This window comes from Capra hircus, chromosome 15 (genome assembly GCF_001704415.2).
Source record: "Capra hircus breed San Clemente chromosome 15, ASM170441v1, whole genome shotgun sequence".
Classification (NCBI taxonomy): domain Eukaryota; kingdom Metazoa; phylum Chordata; class Mammalia; order Artiodactyla; family Bovidae; genus Capra; species Capra hircus.
The window spans coordinates 52130136-52154208 of NC_030822.1; the positions used below are offsets into that span (position 1 = coordinate 52130136).

The following is a 24073-nucleotide window of genomic DNA, read 5'->3' on the forward strand; positions in this document are numbered from 1 at the left end:
CAAGGGTTCCCTTATGCCCTACCTGACCCTGCTAACAATAGCAGTTCTAGGGTACTTTCACTGAAAGCATTTTTACTGCAAACATTTGGCCACATGACGAATTGGCTATGAGGCAATTTTGCCATGAAAGATGAAATAACTGGTTGACAGTTTGGTTTCATCTGGTTGAGATGCTTTTCTTCCAGGTAGTGATGTTACTGATGGCTTTATTGAGCTGACAGAAGATAACAGTTTGCCCTAAGAGTTGGTTTTATGTTTTTAAACAAAACTACACTGGAGGAGAAAGAGGCCAAGGAGAAAGAGGCCAAGGAGAAAGAGGCCAAGAGCCTCCAAGGTACAGAGTTGAGCCTGTATTTCCATAAAACTTTTTTGAGTCTATCAACAGACATGAGGCAATGTGTTAAGAACACTCTACAGTGTGGAGGCTTTCCCAATGCAACTCAAGGGTCAGTTACAAACATCCACCCTAATGTTTGGAAAGTGATACCTCTCTCAAGGAAGGAAGAAACTTCAGTAAAAAAAAGAAAAAGTTCAATGCCAGATAAGGAGATGAATCAACAAGCAAAAAAGAAAAAAAGTATAAAATACTATGAATGAAAGACTTGGTAGGCAAGTGCTTACTGCTTATACAAGAACAACCCACAAAACAAAATCAGTTCTCGGTACAGTATTGCCATGCATTCACACACACCTTCTCCAGTGGCTCAGTGGTAAAGAACCCACCTGCCAATGCAGGAGACGTGGGTTCAATCCCTAGAGAAGGAAATGGCAGCCCACTCCAATATTCTTGCCTGGGAAATCCCATGGACAGAGGAGCCTGTCCATGAGGTCGCAAAAGAGTCAGACGCAACTTAGCGACTAAACAACAACAATTTTGTTTCTCCTTTCTCCTGTTTCACTATGTCCTTTTTAATGTCCCTCTTATTTTTTATTATTTTATCTTTTTCAGCAAAATTGCCTTAAGGACAATTAGTTACGCAGCAAAAATGTGGCAAAGGTGCTTAAGGTGGAAATAGCAGACAAAGCTAACAGTGGGCCGTAGGCAGAGAGGCCCAAGTCAGGATGCTCCTGCCTGCTCCTTGGAAGTCCTCTCACCTGTCTGTCTGCTCATCACCGGGCAGAGGGGCAAGGGCCCAGGCCACGCACTTAGTGCCCAGTGAGCGGGCACTCAGGCACCTTCCTCACTGCCCCGCCCACCGTGGGGTTGCTTCTGGGGGAGTCACACAGGACCGGAGGCAGCAGCCTCATCCCGAAACACATACAGGGTGGGGAGGGCCATCTCAGCCTAGTGAGGCAATAATGGGTGAGAGGCAGCACCCCTGGGGCACCTGAGCCCCTTGCAGCAGCCTCTGCTCCCCATGCCCAGGCCGCTGTCCACCTTCTCCCCTCCTGGCACTCTGCAGGGTGAGGTCGCTGCTGAAGATGTGAAAATGAATGTCAGTCTGTGTCCAGGCGCTGAACACCACGTGGCCCCACACCCCAGACAGTGGAAGGAGACGGGGTGGCTGCAGGCTTGGCAGGCTGTGTCCTACTCTAGGCCCCACCACCATGCCCTGGCACCAATCCCAAGATGGATCCTAGTGTCTACATCCCTCCTGCCCCCACCATCCCCACTCCGCCTCCCCGCTCCCCCAGTGGCCCGAGCCCTCCCAACTGGCTTTTCCTGTTCCCAGCTTTGTGTGGTGAAAGTTCCCCAATTATACCCACATTATCTCAGCTGCTGGGCAGCCTCCAGCAGGCTTGGGGAGTGGAGGCTGGGGGGTGGGGGAGGGAGCACCCGCTTACTCTGCTGGGAGGGCCTAGGGCTTAGGTCCTTGCCAACTGGCCAGTCAGCAGGAGTACTGGGCTGACTGGCCCACTGACCTCACTGTGGGATGGTGTCTGGGGCGGGGCACAGCTGGGCTGGGCTGGGCTGTGGCTCAGAGAATCATAGACAGTGGAGGCCAGAAGGGACCAAGGAGATAGTGAAGTCCAGTCTGCTCCCTCCTGTGGGAGGAGAATAGGGCTCAGAAAGGGGAAGTGACCTGCCAAGGTGCCAAGGCAAGCTCTAGATGGAGCTGGACTAGAAGCCAGCACCCCCAGCCCGCTGCTCAGTGTCACCTCCATGATTCCCCCACCAACCCACAGTGTTCTCTGCCAGGGACGTGTCAGAACCCCACAGACTGGCCAAGGGGACAGCTGGAGAGATGGGGTGATGGCATCCCAGGTGGACCTTGAAGGGCTGTGTGGATGTGAGCGGACGCAGAGGAGGGGAGCATAGGGAAGCTTTCAGAACGTGGCAAGGGCCTGGCTTCGAGTGCCAAAGATACGTTTACTCAGCAGGCATGTCCTGAGTGCCGGCTGTGTGCCAAACATGGGGATACCGCTCTGTAGAGAGACCTGGCTGGTACCTTCTTAGGGGAGGTGTGAAGGGCAGCATACTTCACTGACCATAGTCTTAGGGGCCTTCAGAGGAATATGCTATGCTCCCACCTCTGTCATGCAGAGGCAAGTGTAGCCCCAAGTTCCCACTCTGGAAAGAAGACTTCCTTGGGGGCCCATTTAGGCCCTCCCCTGCCTCAGGGTCAGTCCAGGGCCTGATGTTGATCTTAACTGATGGTGCTCAATAAATAACTGAGTGAAACAAGAAAGCAAGGATGGCTGATGACAGAACTCAGGAGTGAGTCCACTGGAGGGCATGGCAGGCCCAGGTAGATTAAGGGGGCTGAGCCAAGTTCAGAGTTAAGGAAAAGCTCAGACAAAAGCCATTCGAGAGGGAATAAAGCAAAATCGGCAGGGAGACTAGAGGGCGTTCATTCATTCACTCGATGCCACTGATCACTCCTTCCTGCCTGCAAGTCTCTCCTCTCTGTCTTCCACTGCCATCTGTCTGGCCACAAATGTTTACTGAGCACCTACTATGACTGGAGGCTGGGCCCGGCACTGGGGATACAGGGATGGAAAAGACTCAAAGGCTGCTCTGAGGAGGTCATCATCTGGCAGAGGAGAAGCCAGAGGTGTGAACAACCACATTCCCAGGCAGCAAAGAGCCACTATAGGGTTGAGAGGATTGGGGAAGCTTCCCGGAGGAGGTGGCCTGAGCGGGACAGCCATAGGTGGAAAAGGGCCTGGGCCTTCTAGGGAACTGCAGGGACAGAAGTCTAGACGTGTAGCATCAGGCATTCCCTGGGGGCCCAGTGGTTAGGACTCTATGTTCTCACTGCCAAGGGCCCCAATTTGATCTCACAAGTCTCACTGTGTGGCCTTAGATGTGTAGCTTCTACAGCTTTGTGCTCCTTGGAGGCTGGGACTGAATCACTCATTGACATGACTCCAGTGCTGATAACAGACTCAAAAAGTGGCACAAAAATGGGAGGAAGGAGGAAGGAAACTCAGAAACATGGCATATTCTGTGGAACAGTCCAGTCGGATGTGGTTGGAAGGCCTCGTGTACAGAGAGATGTGGACAGAATGGCACAGCCCGGATGATGAGGACGTCAAATGCCAAGTTATGACAGCCAGACATGACTGAGAAGGCGAACGTGAGCCAGAGAGGCTGAGCCTCATGCAGCGCCTGCATCTCGCAGCCTGGTTGGGTAGGGGGGCCGAGCCAGTGCACTCCAGGGCCCAGGCACTCAGCCCTTTATGGGGAGAAGACAGTGGGAGTGGCCTTACTGATGGGGCCCCCGGGGCTCCCCTAGCGCTTCCTGCCTCCTGACACCTCCTCATCCATCATAGTATTTGGTTCTCTTAGCAACCTGTGAGAAATTCACCCCATTTATCAGACGAGGGAGCTGAGGCCCAGAAAGGTGAAGAAGCTGGTGGCTCCTCAGCTGGGCCTCTGCCCAAAAAGCAGCACATTCAACCCTCATCAAAAATAAGGGTGTGGAGGGATATTTACTGCCATGGAGCAGCATTGATAATATATCTCTAAATGAAAATACAGCTTAAGGAATAGTATGTACAGTATGACTGTTTTAAAAAAAACAAACATGGTTACCAAGATATATATGGAGAAGAACGTAAAAGAGGTTGTGCGTGCGTGCTAAGTCACTTAAGTCGTGTCTGACTGCAGCACTATGGCCTGTAGGCTGCCAGGCTTCTCTGTCTATGGGATTCTCCAGGGAGGCATACTGGAGTGGGTTGCCATGCTCCAGGGGATCTTCCCGACCCAGGATCTAACCCGCATCTCTTCTGTCTCCCGCATTGACCGGCGGGTTCTTTTACCACTAGTGCCACCAGAAAAGCCTGAACAAGAGGTGACTTCCCATCAGGTGATGAGTGATACATCTGAGTGGTGGAATCATGGGTTGTCATTTTCTTCTCAGTATTTGTCAATATCCCCCCCAGTTTTTCTAAAAACAGATAATTATTATTTTTATAGTCAGAATTTTTAAAATAATGACTGCTGGAAAATAAAAGACCAGCACACAGGGAGTCGGGGTGGGGGCTCTGGTGGACCCTGACCACCCTCTGCCCTCTCTCTCGACCAGGTGCCCACGCCCAGATGGTCCAGGTCAACGACTCCATGTACGGCTTCATCGGCACGGACGTGGTGCTTCACTGCAGCTTCGCCAACCCGCTGCCGGGCGTGAAGATCACCCAGGTCACATGGCAGAAGGCCACCAATGGCTCCAAGCAGAATGTGGCCATCTACAACCCAGCCATGGGGGTCTCGGTGCTGGCCCCATACCGCGAGCGCGTGGAGTTCCTGCGGCCCTCCTTCACAGATGGTACCATCCGCCTCTCCCGCCTGGAGCTGGAGGACGAGGGCGTCTACATCTGCGAGTTTGCCACCTTCCCTGCGGGCAACCGAGAGAGCCAGCTCAATCTCACTGTGATGGGTAAGCTGACCTGACCGTGCCTCTCTGCTTGGGCACATCCTGGGGGCTGGGCCATCTTCAGTGGATGCAGAGGTTCTCCTTGGGTTGGCATGCTCCCAAGCTCTGGACGTGGCACTTTCAGTCCCTTCTTGCCATGCTGTCCCCGTTCACTAGGGATGGAGGCTGGCCTTAGCTGTGGGCAGAGTTGAGGATCAGTATTCAGGTTGAAGCCCCATCGTGGGGCACTTTCTGGGTGGCCAGGAAGCAGGCAGACACCATGGTAGGAGAGCATGCCAAGACTCCAGGAAGACTTGTGCTTGACAAAAGCTCATACAAAGAAGAGGGCAGGAAAGGCATGGGCGAGACCCAAGGAGGTCCCTGTGAGAAGTGCTGGGAGGGGCCTTGGTGAAGCACAGCTGAGAGGCAAGGATGCCCAGGGTGACCTTGAAGCAAGGCCTGGCAGGCGCCTGCCCTCCCAGCCTGTGCGTCCTTGATAAGGCAGCAGAGCCAGACCCATTGCGCTCTCTTGTTCCCGGCAGCCAAACCCACCAACTGGATAGAGGGCACCCAGGCAGTGCTTCGAGCCAGGAAGGGGCAGGATGAAAAGGTCCTGGTGGCCACCTGCACGTCAGCCAATGGGAAACCTCCCAGTGTGGTGTCCTGGGAAACGCGGCTGAAGGGTGAGGCGGAGTACCAGGAGATCCGGAACCCCAACGGCACAGTGACCGTCATCAGCCGCTACCGCCTGGTGCCCAGCCGAGAAGCCCATCGGCAGTCCCTGGCCTGCATAGTCAACTACCACATGGACCGCTTCTGGGAAAGCCTCACCCTCAACGTGCAGTGTGAGCGCGGCAGGGCGTTGGGGGTGGGGCCTCCGGGCGGGGGCGGGGCACATACTGTCCCCTCCCACCCCCCCCCCCTCTTACCAGCCCTCCGTCCTTTTCTTCCCACCCCTTCTTCCCTCACCGGTTTATCCTTCCTTCCTCTTTCCTCTTCTCCTTCCGCCTCCCTTTCTGGGGGCACTTTGTTCTCCCGTCCTCTCTTGCCCTGTCTTCTCCCTTTGCCTGCCCTCTCCCCCCTGCCTTGTTCCCCTGCTGCTTCTACTCTGAGGGTCTGTGACCTCCCAACCCCTGTCACTCTTCCCTCATCTTCTGGCTTTTTCCTTGTCTTTTCCCCATCTGAGGCTCATCACCCTCTGAGGCTCCCCCCGACCCCCCGCCCCAAGTCCTGTTCTCCTGACCTCATCCTTTCCAAACATCACCCCTTGTCTCACAGACGAGCCCGAGGTGACCATCGAGGGGTTTGATGGCAACTGGTACCTGCAGCGGATGGATGTGAAGCTCACGTGCAAAGCCGATGCCAACCCCCCAGCCACTGAGTACCACTGGACGACGTAAGTGCTGCGGGGCTGGCTGGTCGCCTTGCAAGGAACCTTGCTGCACCCATTCCACCTCCAGAAATCTTGGGCAGGGAGGAAATGAAGGTCTAGATTCAGGTTTTTCAGTGAGAAGGAGAGAGGCCATGAGACACACACACACGCACACACACGCACACATACACCCTCCCATGTTTGACTGCATCAGGGTCAGCAGGACAAACCATTCTGCCAGGGGGGCTTCCCTCGTGATCTGCCTCCTTTCTGCTCCCTAATCAAGAACGTTGTCATTCTCCTTTGGTGATTCAGTCTGAGTCACTCCCATCCCAGCCCCCAGTATTTATTTTTATCGAGGTGTCCCCAGGGAGGCTGGCTTTCTGGAGCATCTCAGATCTCTCGGTTTCTTTTCCTTCTCTCCAGCACCCCCAGATTCTCAGGGAGAGGCAGCAGTCAGCCCAGAACACCTGTGTCCATGGAGTGCTTGCCCCAAGGCCAGTCCCATTCTTGGCTTCGTGGTTTGGGGGCTTAAACCTTTCCGGGTCTAGTCTCCCCCTCCAGCCAGCTGTGACAGCCTGAGCCAAGGTTCTTCCCAGAGAACAGCTGGATGGAACACACAGAAGGAGAGGGGCATGGGGAAGCCAAGAAGTAGGTTGACTTGGGTGGCCAGAGGATGGCTGCCCAGACTGTGTCTGCGTTCTTTTTCCAGGAAGTAGAGGCACTGGCACACCCTAGCTGTTTGTTACCATCCACTTCCTGGGACCAGGAGTGGCTCTGAAGGTGTGAGTGGCCAGGGCTTCCTTGCCAGTTTCAGTTCTGGGTCCAAAAGTTTTGTGGCACTGAGGATCAAGAGGAAGGAAAAGGGTCTTCTGGGTACAGGAAACTTCTGGAACTCTCCCGGCATAAAAAAGACTTGTGATATGCCCAGCAAGGAAAGGAGATGGCGAAATGGAACACAGTTCCTAAACACGGGTCAAGTCTCATTACCCGAGTAGCCTGTTAAAATTCTAGGCCAGGACCCCAGCTTTAGTAGATTTGAGGTTGTTGTTGTTATTTAGTCACTAAGTCATGTCCAACTCCCCACAGCTCCATGAACTGTAGCGCACCAGGTTCCTCTGTCCATGGGATTTCCTAGGCAAAAGTACTGGAGTGGGTTGCCATTTCTTAACCCAGATTCGGGGTTAGGACTCTAGGTTATTAACCAACTGCCTAGGAAACCAAGAACTATCAAGAACCAGTGTAGTAAAAAGAGCAATGTGCTGAGAGTCCAAAGAGCTGGTGAGATCCCCAGTTGTCACTTTCTAGCTGTGTTTCCTTGGCCTTGAACCTGGTTTCTCTCACATAGTGCCTCTTAGATGCTGTGGGGCCAGTATCTACCTGTGCCATCTGCATTTCGGTGCTGTGATGAGCAAATGTGAAACACAGAATAATGTAAAACTGCCACATGCAAGAGATTACTGTTGCTTTTGTTGTTTTCACTCCTTCCAAGACAGATGCTGCCTATTAACGCAGCCAAAGGGCTGATGGTCTTGGAGTCAGGTGGGTAACACAGGGGTAGCTTCGTGGGGCTGGAGAATCATAACACTCTGCCTTGTCTCCCAACCCCTGCAGGCTGAATGGCTCCCTCCCCAAGGGCGTGGAGGCCCAGAACAGAACTCTCTTCTTCAGGGGACCCATCAACTACAGCCTGGCAGGAACCTACATCTGTGAGGCCACCAACCCCATCGGCACCCGCTCAGGCCAGGTGGAGGTCAATATCACAGGTAGGAAGCTGCATTCTTCCCTGCCTCTCCCCACCCACTGCTTCCTCTGCTGCCAGCATCCCCCACCTTAGGGCTGGGTCATGGGAGGAAGTTTGCTTCTCCTGTTCCTGCTTCTCTGGTTCTCCTTTGAGCTGTGGCCATTGGTCTCTCTTTCCTCTATGAAGGCTGTGTGTGAAACAGGGTGACCCCGCTCAATCAGAATGGGCAGGGCAGAGTCTTCAGGAGGGAAGGAGGAAGTGCTGTTTCCAGCAGTGCTGGGGGTGGTGGGGGCTGGTAAGAGCCTTCTCCTGGATCTGCGACAACACACCTGTGATGCTGGCTTGGTGGGGTGGGCTGGAGGGAGGACCTTATCTCCTCTGAGTTCTGCTCCTGTAGTTCAGAAAATCCTCATGGGCTGGAGGGTGGGGCTTTCCTCAAGCAGGGATTCAGAGGGGAAGGCCAGGAGGAAGCCCAGAGTCACGGTGGTCTGTGTGTGCTGTGAGTGGACTGCTGTTTTCCCTGCATTTTTCTCTGTCAGGGCAGATGGGAGGGAGATTCAGCCTCCTGACCTCTTAGGGCAAAGAGAACACACGGGTTGGGATGTTCTGGGGGAGACATCACATGAGACGTGAAAAGAGTGTGGGCTTCTGTGTCAGCAGCTGCACACAAGCCCTCATCTGTAAAATGGGCATATTATGACGCACCTGCAAGACTTGTTGTTAGAATTTATATATGTAGGCCAAGCACTCAGCACAGACCAGTCTGTCAATAAATGGCCCATGTTCAATGGTTATTATCTTGGCTCTGTCATTATCATTATTAATGGAAGGATCAAAACAAGCTGATAGAGGGGTAAACTGCCATCACAACTTTGCAACCAGGGTGTCTTTAACCTGTACCTGAGCTAGCTGCAGGGTGAGAAAGTGACAGGAAGAAACTCTTAGGATGGAAAGTGAGCTGTGAGGGTGTCATGCTGCTACAGAGCTGGATAGGAAGTGACCTCATGGAGACATGAGCTAGGCTCAGGGATATAGGAAGTTGGATGGTGGTTACTGGGCTCCAGAAGCAGAGCTTGGGCAAGTCCTGAGGATGCATTGGCTCTGAACCTATTTCTCAGAAGTGGGAGGCCTCATCTAGGGGTACATACAAGGCTCAGCTGCTGATAGAACATTCCAAAGCTGTCCAGGGGCTGTACCTACCTGTCTTCGGGGCTGTTCTGTCACCTCTCTAGCCAGGGGTCAGGAGGAGAGTGGAGTCACTTGTCACTTGCTCTTTTCTTCAACTCCCTGCCTTTGGCTGTCGGACTGGTTAAGGTGGTAGAAGTGTCAGAGAGACACAAAATTTTTAAGGGCATGAGCCCGCTGTGTCCCCCTTTGCCTGGCAAAATAATAAACCTATTCTTTTCGACTTTACCCCCTCCCCCAAAAAAGAGGTGTCAGAGGTGGAACCTGGAGACAATCTAGGATTTGGGGGGTTCCCATAAGTTGGCAAGGATGGAAGGGCCAGAGTCACACACTTCTTACCCCCTGGAGAAAATTTGAGCAAAGGAAAGCTCAGAAAGAGCCTCCTGGGGGCATAAGCTCTGGCCCTGGGGCCATGTGGCATAGAAGGGTGAACACTGGTCATAAGGAAACGTGCTCCCCTGGGGGAGGCAGGTCATGTGAGGGACAGCACAGACGTGGCCTGACTGTGTTTGTGTATGGGCTCTTCCTGGCTCTGTGTGGCCTTCACCTTGTAGAGCCTCAGCTTCATATGGAGATCAGCATATTTATCTCACTCTTCTTATACTCACGCCAAGTCCACTTTACACATCCCAGCACACAGCGTGGATGCCCTGACACAATCACTACATCCCCCTCAAGCAGGCAGGCTTTCTGGGGAAACTGCTGAGTGGGAGATCAGGGGCAGAGGCCAAGAAACCCCAGAGCAATGACATCCCATTGATCCCATTCCCCAGCATGAGCGGACTGGCCAGAGGCCTCAAGGCCAAATGGTGTGCCCTACCCCAGAGGCAGGGCCAGGACAGGAAAGTCAAGGCCTCCCTTCTCCCAAAGTCTAGGGAGATGCGGGACCACCATGAAGCAGGGCTGCTCATCAGAGGGAGTCATCAGATCCAGGAGCAAGGGGGAAGGAAAGAGGGCAACTTCCCAGATCCAGGCTGGGAACAGAGGAAGGAAGGGAAACCAGTGTGGAGGGGGAGCCATCTCCTAGGGAACGATCACACAAATGGCGCCCTCCGTGGGGTCTGTGGTCAGGCCCAGGTGGTCTTTAGGGAAAGGTGGATGGGGCAGGGGGTCACACAGGGCTCCAGCTAGAAGAGGCGCTCAGCGTGTCCTCTCGTATTCCTTGAGTACAGAGCAGGGTGGGGGCGGCCACCAAAGAGTCACACATCGGGGGTGAGAAGGGCCTTGTATAAGGGGACTCTGTTGTTGGCAGCCCAGTTAAGCAGGAGCCAGGGAGGTGTGATGCTCGTGGAATCATTAATGGGCCCAGGAGCTGTGTAGCTAGCCGTCCCCCAGGGAAGGTCTCTCAGCCCCTCAGGAAGACTCAACCAGGCGGCCTGAGCCTTTTCAGAGCTGTTTGTTCTCATACTCAAGGGCAATATCCGCGCAGCCGCGAACCCCACCTGCCTTCATCCCTGTCGACTGGTCTCTGGGGGGAACACAGCCTTGCCCTGTGCTCCAAGCCCTGCTGGTCTGGAGGGAATGCATGAACGAGATGGATAAGTGGAAATTTAATTTTTCATTCTGGCCATCCATCCAGGTAATAGTTCTGCCCTGGGCTCATCTGGAGAAGGAGAGATGAAGAACAGGGCGGGGAAAGGCGTGCAGCAGGGCGTGTGCCAGAGACACATGTGTGTGCAGGGTCACCGCATCGCCTGTACAGATCCACCTTATCCCTGACTTCTTGGGGGAGTCCCGGATCCTGGGAAAGGTCATCTCTGAGTCGTTCCTCCAAGGATGAGTGGTGGGTGGTGATGGGGAAAGTGGGGGTTCCCTGACAGGCGGAGCACTTGGAAAGACAATGGCTGAGCAAGTGGGCAGGAGCAGAGGAGCGGGGCTGCCTCCCTCTTGGGCACGGGGAGCCTCTGAAGGGTGCTCAGCAGAGAAGCAGCAAGGTGAGGAGGGTGACTAAGACCGAGCACCTGGGGGGCTGTGTGGATGGCACTTGGGAACCAGTTAGGGGTTGTGTGCACAATGAGGGTTTTTCTAGAGGGAAACCACAGGCCAGGCTGTGGCCGTGCAGCTGAGAGCAGAGGAGACAGACCCACCAGAGTTTGCAGGTATGCTTCACGGGGCCCTCAAGGAAGCCCACTTCCCAAGAGCAGTTTCATGGATTTGGCCCCATAGCCATAAAACAAAGCTGTGAGTTCTCCTTCCTCCACCTTCTGAGGGCAATGCTGGGGGCAGAGAAGGAGCCTAGGGTATGGCCTTGACCAGACTAAAGAGGCCAAAGGAGGCAACATCAGTCCGGTCCATGTGACAGGGGTGTCCTGAGAAGAGTGTCCAGAGCCCTCCCAGGAGCCGGCAGGGAAGCCCCTGGAGTGCAGGGTGTCCCCAGTTTCCATTTCCGGTGCAGAGCCCCTCAGCCATCGGGGTGGTCGGAGAGGGGGTGAGGCAACAGGGTCTGTACCTTAGGCTGGGAGTCCTTCCAACCAAGGGTTGGTGGGGCCTGGAGGTCCCTCTGGAGGGGAGGGCCGTGTGAGCCTGTGAGTAGGCGTGTGCCTCTGAGCATGTAAACGTGCACGAGCAAGCAGGAGAGCGCTGCCTGAGTGCTGAGCGTGCAGAGGGCTGAGGGCCTTCGTGCCCTGCTCCAGGCCACACATGGCAGCCCATTGGGGAGCCTGTGGGGTGGGCAGCTGCGTCTGCACCCCTGGGAGGATTCAGTTCTCCTCCAGCGCCGCCGTGATGAGGCCCTGCCCGCTGCTCTGCACGGTGCGCAGCTGCTGCAGCTGCAGAAGGGCTTCCCAGAGCTTGACCTCAGGCCTCCCCACCCCCGGCCCTGGGCCTGCAGCGCTGCATGCTGGGAGGTGTAGTTCTCACAGCCTCCCCGGCCGAGGCTTCTGGGGCCCGCGCTCTGCCTGCCTGCCTGCCTGCCTGCCTGCCTGAAGAAGCAGCGGGCGTTGAGAAGCCCAGACGTTGATCCCAAACCTCCTCTGGATCCTAGAGCCAGACTGTAAACCCTAACTAACCCTCACTCCACCTCCGAGCCATCAAAGGCCCCCACATACCAGCCCACCCACCTCAGTCAGGAAACCCCTAGACCCAAGGAAATGTGGAGCCCCCACTACCCTGGGGTCCCAGCCAGCCTGTGATCCCAGAGGGGAGGCTGCCAGCCTTCAGCAACAGGGCCTGGCTGCCCCTTTGTTAGCGGAAGTGAGGGGAGCCGGCGGGGGCCCCCACCAGGAAGCGCACAAGACCCCCATGGCCCAACTCTTCTCTCCCGCCAGCTGCGGCCTTTGAGGCTCTGCTCCTGGCACGAAGACAGGAGCTACTGGCTGAATGTGACAGCTGGAGGGGTGGAAGGGGAGGGTGCTCCATTCCACACCAGGCAGCCACCTCTGCTTACAAATGAGTTAGGTCCCCACATCCACTCCTTCCACACCCTCACTCAGCATCTTCACTTCGAAGTCTGCAAGGCTGGAAGGTCATCCTAACCAGTCCTCTGCCTCTAGGCAGGCTGACCCTCAAGTTGGCAAAATAGCCAAGGTTCCCTTTGGTCCCAAAAATCTCCAGGGAAGAATAAGCTGGCTTAGGACTTGGGGCATGCTTGCATGCATGCACGCATGCATGCTAAGTCGCCTCAGTTGTGTCCGACTTTCTGTGACTCTATGGACTGTAGCCCGCCAGGCTCCTCTGTCCATGGGATTCCCCAGGCAAGGAGTAGGACTTAGGGCAGGGGGAATTATATGAAGGCTCTAGAAGGGAAAGAGGCCTACAGACTCACCTCTAAGACATGACCTTGCCTTTGTAGTATTCACTCACCAAATGTGCTTGAACTCTGACCATGTGCCAAGCAGCCCATGTGCCTCGGGGTACATCGGTGAGCCAAAGCCGCTGTCCCCATGGAGCTTATGCTTTAGCTTAAGGAGGACTACAACAAATAACAGATAAAATACATTTGAAAAATTATGTGGTCATTTTGAAGGTGATATGGAAAAAAGAAAAAAGCAGGGTAAGGGATCCACAGTGCTAAGGGCAGGCTGTGATTTGCAATAAGTTAGTCAAGGAAGGTCTCTGCGAGAAGGTGACCTCGATGAGAAGGAGGCAAGGGAGCGAGCCTAGGACCCCTGGGGCAGGAGCCTTCCAGGGTACAGAGCTGCCAGTGCAAAGGCCCTGAGGAAACTGGGAGCAGAGTGAGCTAGGAGGAAAGCAAGAGATGAAGGCAGAGGCACAGATCATGGAGAGCGTCTTCAGCTCTCACAGTTAATGGCCTCTCGGTGGCTGCTGTGTTGAGAATAGTCTGTAGAGGAAAGGGAATTGGGGAAGCCAGTTAAGCAGCTATTGCAATAATCCAGGTAAAAGATGACAGTGGTTGGGATCAGGGTAGTAGTGATGAAGAAGGTGAGAAGAGGTCAGGTTCGAGATTTACTTTGAATTTGGATTTACAGCTAGTTTGGGACACCAGCCACTCATGAAATGGGTAATACAGTTAGCCTTACCAGACCATGATGAGTAGGCCCTCCAAAATCCAATGTAGTCAAGTGAAAAGTAGGAGGGATTTGCTTTTCCTGGGTTTCTGTTTCTACAGAGAGCATAAAAGTAAATACAGTGGAACTAATGTTGTACACAACTGTAACACATTGAGTTGTCAGTCCCCAATTATCATGATGCTGCCACCTCCTCCACCCCTTTCCCTGTTCCTGCTGAAGAGAATTTTAGCCTCTTGAAAACTGGCAGAAGGACCAGAGCCAATCATGGTAGATCCCAATTTGCACTTATTGCAAGTTGCTCTATCAGGCTTTACTGTAATATGTTAGTATATGATTAACAAAATGGAATGAGCTCTTGTTTATATAAGAATGAGAGCTACACACCACTGGTATGTAACAGTTCTGAAGGAAGAAGAGAAGTGTGAGCTGGAGATGAAAAAGCAAAACAAAGAAGAGACAGAAGCACTAACATAGGCAGAAGGGGATGAGGTAGGGCAATTCCTGGCAGGGGAATTAGCAAGAACAAAGATCTGCAGTAAAGGATGAATTGGACAGCAAGTTGGCCAGACCCGAGATGAAGTTTTGAAAACCAGACTGGTGTGGTCCAACAGGCAATGGGGACGTCATTGTGAGTCTTTGAGAAAGGGAGTGATAGTGTCTGCACAGTGAAAATTAACCTAATGACTGTGGATGGGGTGACTAAAGCGGGGCAGAGGCCAAATGAAGGTGGGAGATTCAGGGATCCACTATACCAGTAAAACATGGTGTCAGGAGAGAAGCTGCTCAGTAGGAAGAGTCCACAAGATTTGATGGCAGATTTTGACCCAAGAGATGAAGAAGGAATAGTCAAAGATAAATGAAATTCCAAGCCAGAAGAGCAGTCAGATGGTGTTGAACGTGGTGTTGAATGGAAGGGGTTTGAGGGAAGATGGTGGACACGTTGTGGGAGGATGTGGGTGGAGAGGATCCCAAAGGAGGATGTGCTAAACAGAAGAACGTTCAAAGCATGTCCCCAAATACTTGTCCTGTGAATGCTCCTTGAGGCACGAAGGGTCGGGTTTGTGTTCCAGTAGGCTAGGAAGCACTGCGTGTTCCTTACAGTTCACAGTGTGCGTGAGAAGATGGGCTCTGATGTTTTGTCTACAGTACATTTCCCAAAGCATTTGGCCCCAGTATTTTTGCCCACCCTCTGAGCCGATGGCTCGAGGTTCCAGGGCCACGTCTGGGAAACGGTGGTCTGTGAGGCCTTTGGAGTTAAAGCCTCAGAGTTGCAGGATTGAGGTAACTCATGACCTTGAGGCCAGGTCTTCCCTGAGGACAGAGAGCAGAGGGTAAGGTCCGAGGATGGAGCCCCCAGCCAGGCTCCTGGCGCAGAGAGAAGGCCCCCGCAGTGTAGTCTGCACACAGAACTCTCCAAAAAGAAAGCCGAGGGTCAAGGACTCCTTGTACTTTTCAGGAGGCAAAGGAAGCAAGTCAGAAAGGAAGGGTAGGTCTCTCTACCTGATGCCTTCCTTATTCTGCTGGCCTCTCCAAGTCCTCCTCATCTTTCAAGGCCTGGCCTCAGTCTTCTCTCCTCCAAAAAGCCTTTCCAAGCGCCAGGCCACAATGCTTTCTTGCCCTGCACTCCTAAAGCCCCTAACCACCAGCACCCTTGATGTCTGCATGCTGCTTTGCCTAAGAGTGTCATTTGGTTCCTCAGCTGGGTCCTGAGTTATTTGTATCCTGTGACTAGTGAAATAAATAGATGGTCGGTACGTGTTTGCTGAGTGGATGGGTGAGTCGGTGGGTGGAAAGATGATGAGGCAGGTGGCAAGAGGCAAGAGCACACAGGTATGGGGTGAGAACTGAAGAGGAAGCTGGCAGGTTGAAAGTACAGAGGCCATCAGGTTCCTGCCAGCTGCCTCGTGGGCATTTCTTGTGGTGGCAGCTCCCACCTCACAGGGAGCAGGTGTGGAGCCCTTTTCAAGGCAGTAGACAGATGGGACCTGGTGAACCAGGAGAAGACACTTGAGCTTCAGGGACATTGTTCTGGAAGTGGGCGGTGAGGACAAATATTCCATAAACATTTATTGGGCAGCCACTCGGTGACCCGCACCAAGGACACAGTGACAAGTGGGAAGCTGAGTCTTCACGGGGTGCGCTTCTTTCTACCAACTTCCCCCTGCGAGAGGCCGGGAGCAGGAGCTTCTGGGTGGCTCTGAAACCATCGAGTGGCATTTCGGGGGCTCTGAAGAGCTCTGGTACCATAGGTCTCAGCACAGCAAGAAGCAAAGTGATAGATAAGAAGTGATTTATTAGACTAGGATGCTTGTGAGGCTTACAAGCAGGTGGGCGAGGGGGTGCCACACTCCAAAAACTTACTGGGCTACAGTTTTATAATAAAGAAAAAAAAAAAAGTGGGAAGGGAGAGAAGACATCTTTGTCATTCTTAAGTAGACGTCATGCTTCCATCGTCAGCTCTTCCTCCAGGTTGAGCAGGGAAGTTTCCTTGTCCCCACATGGTCAAGCTAGGTCCACAAATTGCTGTTTTATATGTGTGCAGAGACCATGTCCTAGGGATGGTTAATTTACTGAGTTCACTGGTCAGAATGTGGGCCTCGTGTCACCACTGTTTTATTGCCTGGGGGCAGGTCCTGAGCTTCTGTTGCAGGGATTTTTTGCTAAGCAAGCCTGCTTGGTTTTGTGGTTAAGCAAACTTGCTTTCTTGAGTAATCATTAACTTACAGGGGTCTCCCACATTTTTTCTACTTACAATCCCCTAGTGGGATTAACTACTTAATCACCCAATTTGCTTTGTCTTTATGCAAACGGACCCCTTCATGTGGTCCCCATGTTTTCACTAGCCCTTCTAGCATGAGCTCCTGGACAGCCTTTCGTCTTCTCTTCTAGAATCCCTGCCCTGCTCCCGCCGCTGCAGACAGCACACCACATACTCACAACCCAAACCAGCTCCACTTCTGGGAGGAGGGACTGGCCTCATAGGAGGAACAGGATTCCCACGGAGTGAGTGATGCTGAATCAGGGAGTGAGCTGGCAGAAACCGATTCCCAGAGGCCAAAACATAGGCCCACATCGACCCTCTCCCTTGGCCAGAAGAGAGGAGGGCTGAGAGCAGCCAAGGTCAGCCGCCCAGGCCTGCCCCAGACCTGCCCACTGGCTCCTCCTGTCCAAGGCCAGCCGCGGTCTCCAGTGCCACCCTGTGGCGGTGCTGGGCACGCCTCCCTCAGCCTCACCTGGGGACCCCTTCAGCCTCTGGCCTGGCCCCGGGCACCAACCCGGTCTTCCCTCCTCACCCACCCTCTTCCTTTCTCTTTTCACTTTTTCTGCCTTCTAGTTTCTCCTCCATCCTTAGCGTGCACATATTTGTACACACACACTCATCACAGCAGCAGAGGTATGTGGGCTGGTGTGACAGCAAGGGCGTGTGCCCGCACACACGCTCTCCTGTGTATACTTGTCATCTTTGGTGCTCACGTGCTCTCACGCCCCCTTTCTGCACGGTCATGCTCAGTGTCTTCTGCTTGTAGCCCACGTTGGCTGCAGCCCCGGCCCCCACCTTGCCCTGCAGGGCCAGAACGCAGCCAAGAACCACAGCCCAGGTTTCTGGCACACACAGGGCATCTACAGGGCCAGCACTGGGGCGCCCATCCTCCTCTCTGTACCCTGGGAGCAGATGAAGTCAGGCATGGGGCGCCCAGTCTGCGCTAGGCTCGGCATCTCAGAAGCCAAGGCGTGCTGCTAGGGCACAGCGACCAGCAGGTGTGGGCAGAGGGGCAGTGGTGACCTCCGCACAGGCTTTCCATGCAAGAGAACAATGTGTCATTGGCTGGTGACCTTGGGAAAATTACTTAACCTCTGTAAGCCCTGTCTTGTCGTGTGCCAGCTGGAAATGAATAGCATACTACTTTACGGGGTGTCAGGGACACTGGGTGTCATGCGACTGGCGTGGACAGCGGGTCGTGGCTGGACTGGCTCCCCTTCAAGGAGAAAGTCAGTGTGGAGGCTCTGGGGCCACGGGACTGTCTCCTCCCCTGTCTTCTCCAGCTCCAGCTACCAGCGCGCTTTCTGGTCTCCTGGATTTGCGGGGTGAGGGTTGCTGGGGCGCCTCTAGAACAAGAGCTGGCCTTGGGCTCACTTCCTGCCTTCGCCTCCCCGTCTCCCTCTCGCCTTCCTCCCCTGCCACCCCTGCTGACTCAGCCGCCGGAGCAGGCACTGACACTGTACCCCTCCTTCTCTTTTCCTCACCCAGAGTTCCCCTACACCCCGTCTCCTCCCGAACACGGGCGGCGCGCCGGGCCAGTGCCCACGGCCATCGTTGGGGGCGTGGTGGGGAGCGTCCTGCTGGTGCTGATTGTGGTCGGCGGGATCGTGGTGGCCCTGCGCCGGCGCCGGCACACCTTCAAGGGTGACTACAGCACCAAGAAGCATGTGTACGGCAACGGCTACAGCAAGGCGGGCGTCCCCCAGCACCACCCGCCCATGGCCCAGAGCTTGCAGTACCCGGAGGACTCGGACGACGACAAGAAAGCCGGCCCCTTGGGCGGGAGCAGCTACGAGGAGGAGGAGGAGGAGGAGGGTGGAGGGGGCGAGCGCAAGGTGGGCGGCCCCCACCCCAAGTACGACGAGGACGCCAAGCGGCCCTACTTCACGGTGGACGAGGCTGAGGCCCGTCAGGACGGCTACGGGGACCGGACTCTGGGCTACCAGTACGACCCTGAGCAGCTGGACTTGGCCGAGAACATGGTCTCTCAGAACGACGGGTCTTTCATTTCCAAGAAGGAGTGGTACGTGTAGACCCCTGTCCAGAGCCTCCGCCCCAGCCCCACCCGCACGCCCCCTGCCTGCCCCCGCCGCCCACTCCAGGAGCTCACCAGAGACTCACGCAGCTGCCCAGGGAGCCTGGGAGCCCAGGGCACACGACCTGGCTTTGGTTTGATTTCCTCCCTGCCCCTGGCCCTGCCCCATGGTGTTGTGTTCACTGTGGCTTCGGTGTTGCTGTACCTTTCCTTCCCAGACCACCCCCTTCCTGCCGCCCTCTGCAGGGAGCCCTGTTCTCGTCTTGTGTACCTGGGCATCCCTCCAGGGTTTGGGGAGCCAGCCCTCCCCTGCCCCCAACACTGGAATTTGTTCGTGTCCTTCCCCTTGCTGGTGGACGGCTGAAGGGGCTCCAAGAGGAACAGCCCCCTCCCCTGGACCCCAGATGCTGCTCGTTTTTCCCTGGGAGAGGGAACCCAGCAACCTCCCCATCCCACCATGAGCTGACACAGTAGGAGTTTGGACCTCTCGTCTAGGCAGCCATGGCACGCCAGAGGGAGGGGGTGGGGAACGGCTTTTCCAAAGCACCCAGGGCTGTCTTTGTTGGTTAGGTGAATCAAGTTGAGGTCCCCACCTGGAGCCTTGGGCAGTGTGTTTTCCTGAAGGCTGGTTTTCCTTGTTTTTTTCCCTCATCGGCCTCCCGAGAGTTAAGTTGGCACAGCTCTGGTGGTTCCTGTTCGCCCATCTGCACCCCACATAGCAGGACTCCAGGTCACTCTGGCCCACACTTCCCTGCACCTCTACCAACACACACCCACACCTACATGCACACACACGGCGTTCGTGTCTACCCCGTGCTCCCCTTGGGGTCACATGCCTTACCCCGGCTGGACACTGCCCAAGGCCCACCTCTCTGCTCCGCCTCTTCCCCTCCTTCCAGCGGAGGATGGGACAGGGGCGAGGGGCAGCCTTCAGAAGCTCCCAGGGAGAGCTGAGGCAAGCCCCCTAGGTGCCTCCACCCTGGCATCTCAGGCCGGCCCTTAGCCACTTCCTACAGCATGGAAGTTTCTTGAATTTCTCCCTATCTATCAAGAACTAGCAACTCTTGATTCTCTTGGGGAGTCAGAGCTGGGACGCCAGAAAGGAGTGACGTCCGGGAGTGGAGGAGGAGCACAGTAGGAGCTCCACCATCGTGGGCTGGTGAGACTAGAGTGCAGGGTGTCCTGGCCCACCCACGAGGACAGCACGAGGGGAGGCGGGGCCAAGGATCCTGAGTCAGCCGTTCCTGCTCACCACCCGCCCTGCCCCACTCTGTTCTCCCTGGTCATCATTCTGGATGGGGTGGCGGGGGAGCCCTGGAGATGCTTTCCCTTTGAGTTGTAGATTCCCTTTTTGAATGGGGCTCTGGGTTCCTGTCAGTCACCCAAGACACCCTGGAGGAAGGCCCCTCGTGGGCCCCCTCTGTTCCCCCGGCTCAAAGTGCCTCAGTTCCTCCATCTGCCCAGCCCGTCCCCCCCAGCACTCTGGATGGGAGAGACCCTGGGATGGGAGAGGCAGGTTCATGTCTGCCTGCGAGGATTCTGGTGAACTTAGCCCAGGGTGCAGAGGCTCTGTGGGGTGGCAAGTGTTGAGGGGAGGGAGGCAGACCACTCTGTGCCCCACGGGCACCAACCGACCCTTGCCATAGGCTTCCCAAGGGAGCCCCCAACCCCCTATCCTACTCCTCCCCTCCCTGGTGCTGCTATTGAACCCCTAGCCAGCTCCATCTCTGCCCTGGCGACCCTGGACCCACCAGCTGGGTGACCCTTCTCGCCCAGCCCCCGCTGCCCTAGCCCTCACCCAGTCCGCCCAGTAGCCACGTAGCAGAAGTCTGAAGCCATGCCAGCCCTGGGGCGGCGCTCCCCTCTCTTGGCATTGGGGGTACTGGATGGGGTGGAGTTGAGAGAAAATTCTGGGGTCTTTCTAGCCACAGGGCAGAGAGGGTGGAGGAGCTGGGCTGCATTTCCCAGCAGTATTAGTGTCCCCTCACCCCAGGGCAGAGGAGCTTTTCCATGTTACATCACTGCCCCATCCCGCCTCATACCATTCTGGCCCCTCTGCTTGGCCCACTTGTCCCCTAGCAGGGGGAAGTCCCAGGGGCCTGCCTGATAGAGGCATTCTCCACCCCCTTGAAATCACAAGACTGATGGACTCCTCTTGTGTCTCCCTTATCCTGCACTGCCACCCTCTCCTCCTCTTTCTGTGATGGACTTAGGAGGCCCTCAGGCCTAGCCAAAGCACTGAGTCCCCCTTAAGGCAACTCCCAGCCCTCCCCTCCAGCAAAGCACAAATTTGGGGGTCCGTGCCACATGTGTGGGCCACGTGGGAGGCTCCAGATTTGCCAGAGGCCCATCAGCAGCGTGCCCAGCCTGGGTGCTGCTACCTGGGACCAAGAGCACGCATGAGACCGGGGTCAGCACTTGAAGCTGCAGAGACGGGGTTTTGTGTGCCCTGAGTTTGCGGGGAGGTGGCTACTACTGCTGGGCCAGCAGGCAGCTGGCATGGGAAGTGGGGGAGGGGGTTTGGCCCAACAGAGACCAGGACGTCTTGCTTCTCCTCCATGCCCCCAGCATGAACTGAGCTTCTGCCTTTTGCTGGAAATGAAATAAACTTGGTCTTCATTGTGCCAAGGCCTCCCCACTTGTCATCCTGCCTCTGTGACCCTCACGGTCCTTGCCTGCCCCCTCCCCTACTGCACCGATACCCCCCTTTCCTTAAGATTTTGATATTGTTCTAATGTGTAACAACCCTCTGAGTCCCCTTTGATCAGAAGGATCTGAAGAGCAGCAGCACAGAATCGGGGAACGCAGGCATGCACGTGCAGCCACGTCAGGCCCAGTCCATGCGTGCACGTTTGCACAGGTGCCCAGCCCGTACACGGGCGCTCACCCCCAGCCCCGCAGACACACCAGGGGGCTGGCCTGGACCTGCTGAAAGCCCTTCAGGAAAAACGGATGTCCCAGCACTCGGGCCATAAGAAAGACGCACCCTGGCCCTGTCTCCCAGGCGCGCGCCCCCACCCTCCCCCGCACCCGCCAACCCCTGCCATGTGCCCGAGTCACTGGTGCAATAAATCTGCCATCCTCCCGAGCAGAGGAATTGGGGATCGAGTGAGGTGATGTGGGCAGCTTGCCTGGAAGGAGGGGAGGGCTCCCAGGCCTCCCGGAGGCCACGCAGAGACCTCCCAGGCCTGACTGCCCCCAGGAGCCTGCAGGTGGGCCCCCCAGGCCCCAGGCCCACAGGGAGTTGGAGTTGTGCCAGGGGTCCCTGTGGCATAAGGCATTTCTGGGACCTCGCTGCTGCTGCCGTGCCCCAAGTGTGAGGCCAAAGGAGCCCCCATCCCACCGGTGCTGCTGCTCTTTCAACTCCTGCTGTGAGGAATGGGATTCTTGGCCAGGAAAACAAAAATGGTTTTCTTTTTTTTTTTTTTTTTTTGTATAAATGGAAAGAAAATCCAGGAGAAGCTGCCCCCCTTCCCCGCCCCCCACAAAGTGTGATGCACTACCGTTGCTTCAATTTCTTAGTCACTGTTTTCGTCTTTGGTCCAGGGACCACCCTGCAGATTCTCCTGGTTCTAACCCAGGGGGTGTTTGCGTCACCCCCTTTTACTTGTATAAGAAAAAAAAAATGATGGGTTGAAAAATGTACTGAGGAAAAAAAAATTGTACTTTTTTATAAATAAAGTCTTTAAAACAACCCTGGTTCCCTGGTTGCCTCGAGTCACTCCGGAGCTGGGTCCTTACCCACGGCTGTTGGGGCGGGGCAGGGTACAGCTGGAAGAAGCAAGGAAGGCAGCCCCCACCCTATGCCGCAGGTCCTGTGGTTCTGGGACAGTGACTCGTACCCCGAAGGACCCCCTGCACAGGGCAGAGGAGCCCCCGCCCCTACCCTCTTGCAGGAGACCCAAGAGCGAACACGCGAGTCCCACCTGGGTCCTCACCACAGCTCACAGGCTGCTACTGAACCATCTTCCACACGAGGGTGTGTGGCCCGCACCCTCGGGATGGCTTGGCTGTTCAGGCACAAGCAGTGAGGACCTGCATGTTGAGATACTGGGGAGACCGATCGTGCTAGGGAGGGGCCTGTGCTGGCTGGATCCCCTGTCCTCCTGCCCCAGAGCTCCCACTCAAGTTCCTTCAGCATGCCTCACCCCACCTCCCCACTGTCCTGCTCCTTCCTTCCTAGTCCCCCCCTGTGGCTGTTAGGAGAAGCGAGCCAGCAGTGCCACGCCTGTCATGTTAGACAGATCCCCAGGGATAGGACAGAGACAAGAGCTTTATCCTTTCATCTTTGGGGAGGATCCTGCCGGCTGCATCCCCTGCGAGCTCTCAGAGACCCCACCTCACCTCCCCCCCCGCCAGGAGGTTGGTTGGAAGAAGGTCTCTTGCTCCCCATCCAGTACCATCTGCTTCCCATCTCCTGGGCTGGAATGCAGGACAAATCGATCCTGGGGTGGGAGTGGCAGGGGCTTCAGTGACTGCTTCCCTGCCAGCCACCCCATCGGCATCTCCTTTCAGTGAAATCCACACCATACCCCCCCTGAGAAAAGCGGGTGGGGATGCTGGAAGCCTACATGGAGGCCCAGCAGCAAGCCCTCCAGCTCCTCTGCGGCAAGACCACACCCTCCACACCTAGGAATGGGGCTGGAAGAGTTAGAGGCGGGAGTAGAAGAAGCTAGCAGCTGCTGGCAGCTGGCTGGGCCCCTCACTCAAAGGCCAAACCCAGCACCCCAGACTGTGTTTGGATATTGATAGTTGAATGAGATGCAAATTGGTCGCTTAAGCGGTCACTTCCTCAGTTTTCCAGGCTGTCCATTTAAGTTAATTTTTAATTTGTGCAGGCAATAAATGCTTAATTACATTATTAATACATTGGAAGAGAGCAATGGACAGGATGTCCTAATTGGCATTTAACTAGAACGTTCCGGCAAATTAGCCAAGACTTTCTGCGGCAGTGGAAGGAGGGCAAGCCGATTAGTCCCAGGCACAGCCTCTCCAGGTTGGCGAAGCCAGACCCAGCCCCATCCACCAGGGCACCAGAACCCAGCCTTCTGGTCGAGCTAGGCTTTGGAAGAATATCCAGCTAGTTAGGGTACTTCCCTGGTGGCTCAGACAGTAAAGCGTCTGTCTACAATGTGGGAGACCTGGGTTCGATCCCTGGGTCGGGAAGATCTGCTGGAGAAGGAAATGGCAATCCACTCCAGTGCTATTGCCTGGAAAATCCCATGGACAGAGGAGGCTGGTAGGTTACAGTCCATGGGGTCGCAAAGAGTCAGACACGACTGAGCGACTTCACTTTCACTTTCACTTTAGGGTACTTCTGCCCAAACCTCAGCCCTTGCCCTCATCCCCTACCCATCTCCACCCTCAGCAGAGCAGAGGACCAGACCCTGGATTGCTTAGACACAGGATTCATCTGAGAGGCTAAGGTCCCCCTGCGGTGTGCCCATCAGTGCCCTACCTCAACTATGGGACTAGAACTTAGATAGCTGGGTGGCCAGAGCTCCTCTCTGGAAATCATGGCAGCCTCTCCCATCCTCCTTACGTTACCCTCTGCAGATGGTTAAGGGAAAGAACGTGATGAATTGAAGGATTCATTTACCCTCTCATGAAATCCATTCATTTGGCCACCCTGAGCCAGGCACTGTGCCACACTGTGATAGTCCTACCCAGAATCCCTGTTTCCAAAGAATTCAGATCCTCCAGGGTCT

At 55.4% G+C, this 24073-nt stretch overlaps 1 protein-coding gene across 1 annotated transcript in view; it reads left to right on the forward strand.

Annotated features, from left to right (window-relative positions):
* NECTIN1 (nectin cell adhesion molecule 1) overlaps positions 1-22057 on the forward strand; it is a 72363-nt gene extending 50306 nt beyond the window's left edge. Inside the window, exons 2-6 of the mRNA XM_018059656.1 lie at positions 4473-4823; positions 5342-5644; positions 6078-6195; positions 7786-7937; positions 17819-22057. Coding sequence (XP_017915145.1) covers positions 4473-4823; positions 5342-5644; positions 6078-6195; positions 7786-7937; positions 17819-18363 — 1469 coding nt within the window. The 3' untranslated portion in view covers positions 18364-22057. The remainder of the gene's footprint in view (positions 1-4472; positions 4824-5341; positions 5645-6077; positions 6196-7785; positions 7938-17818) is intronic.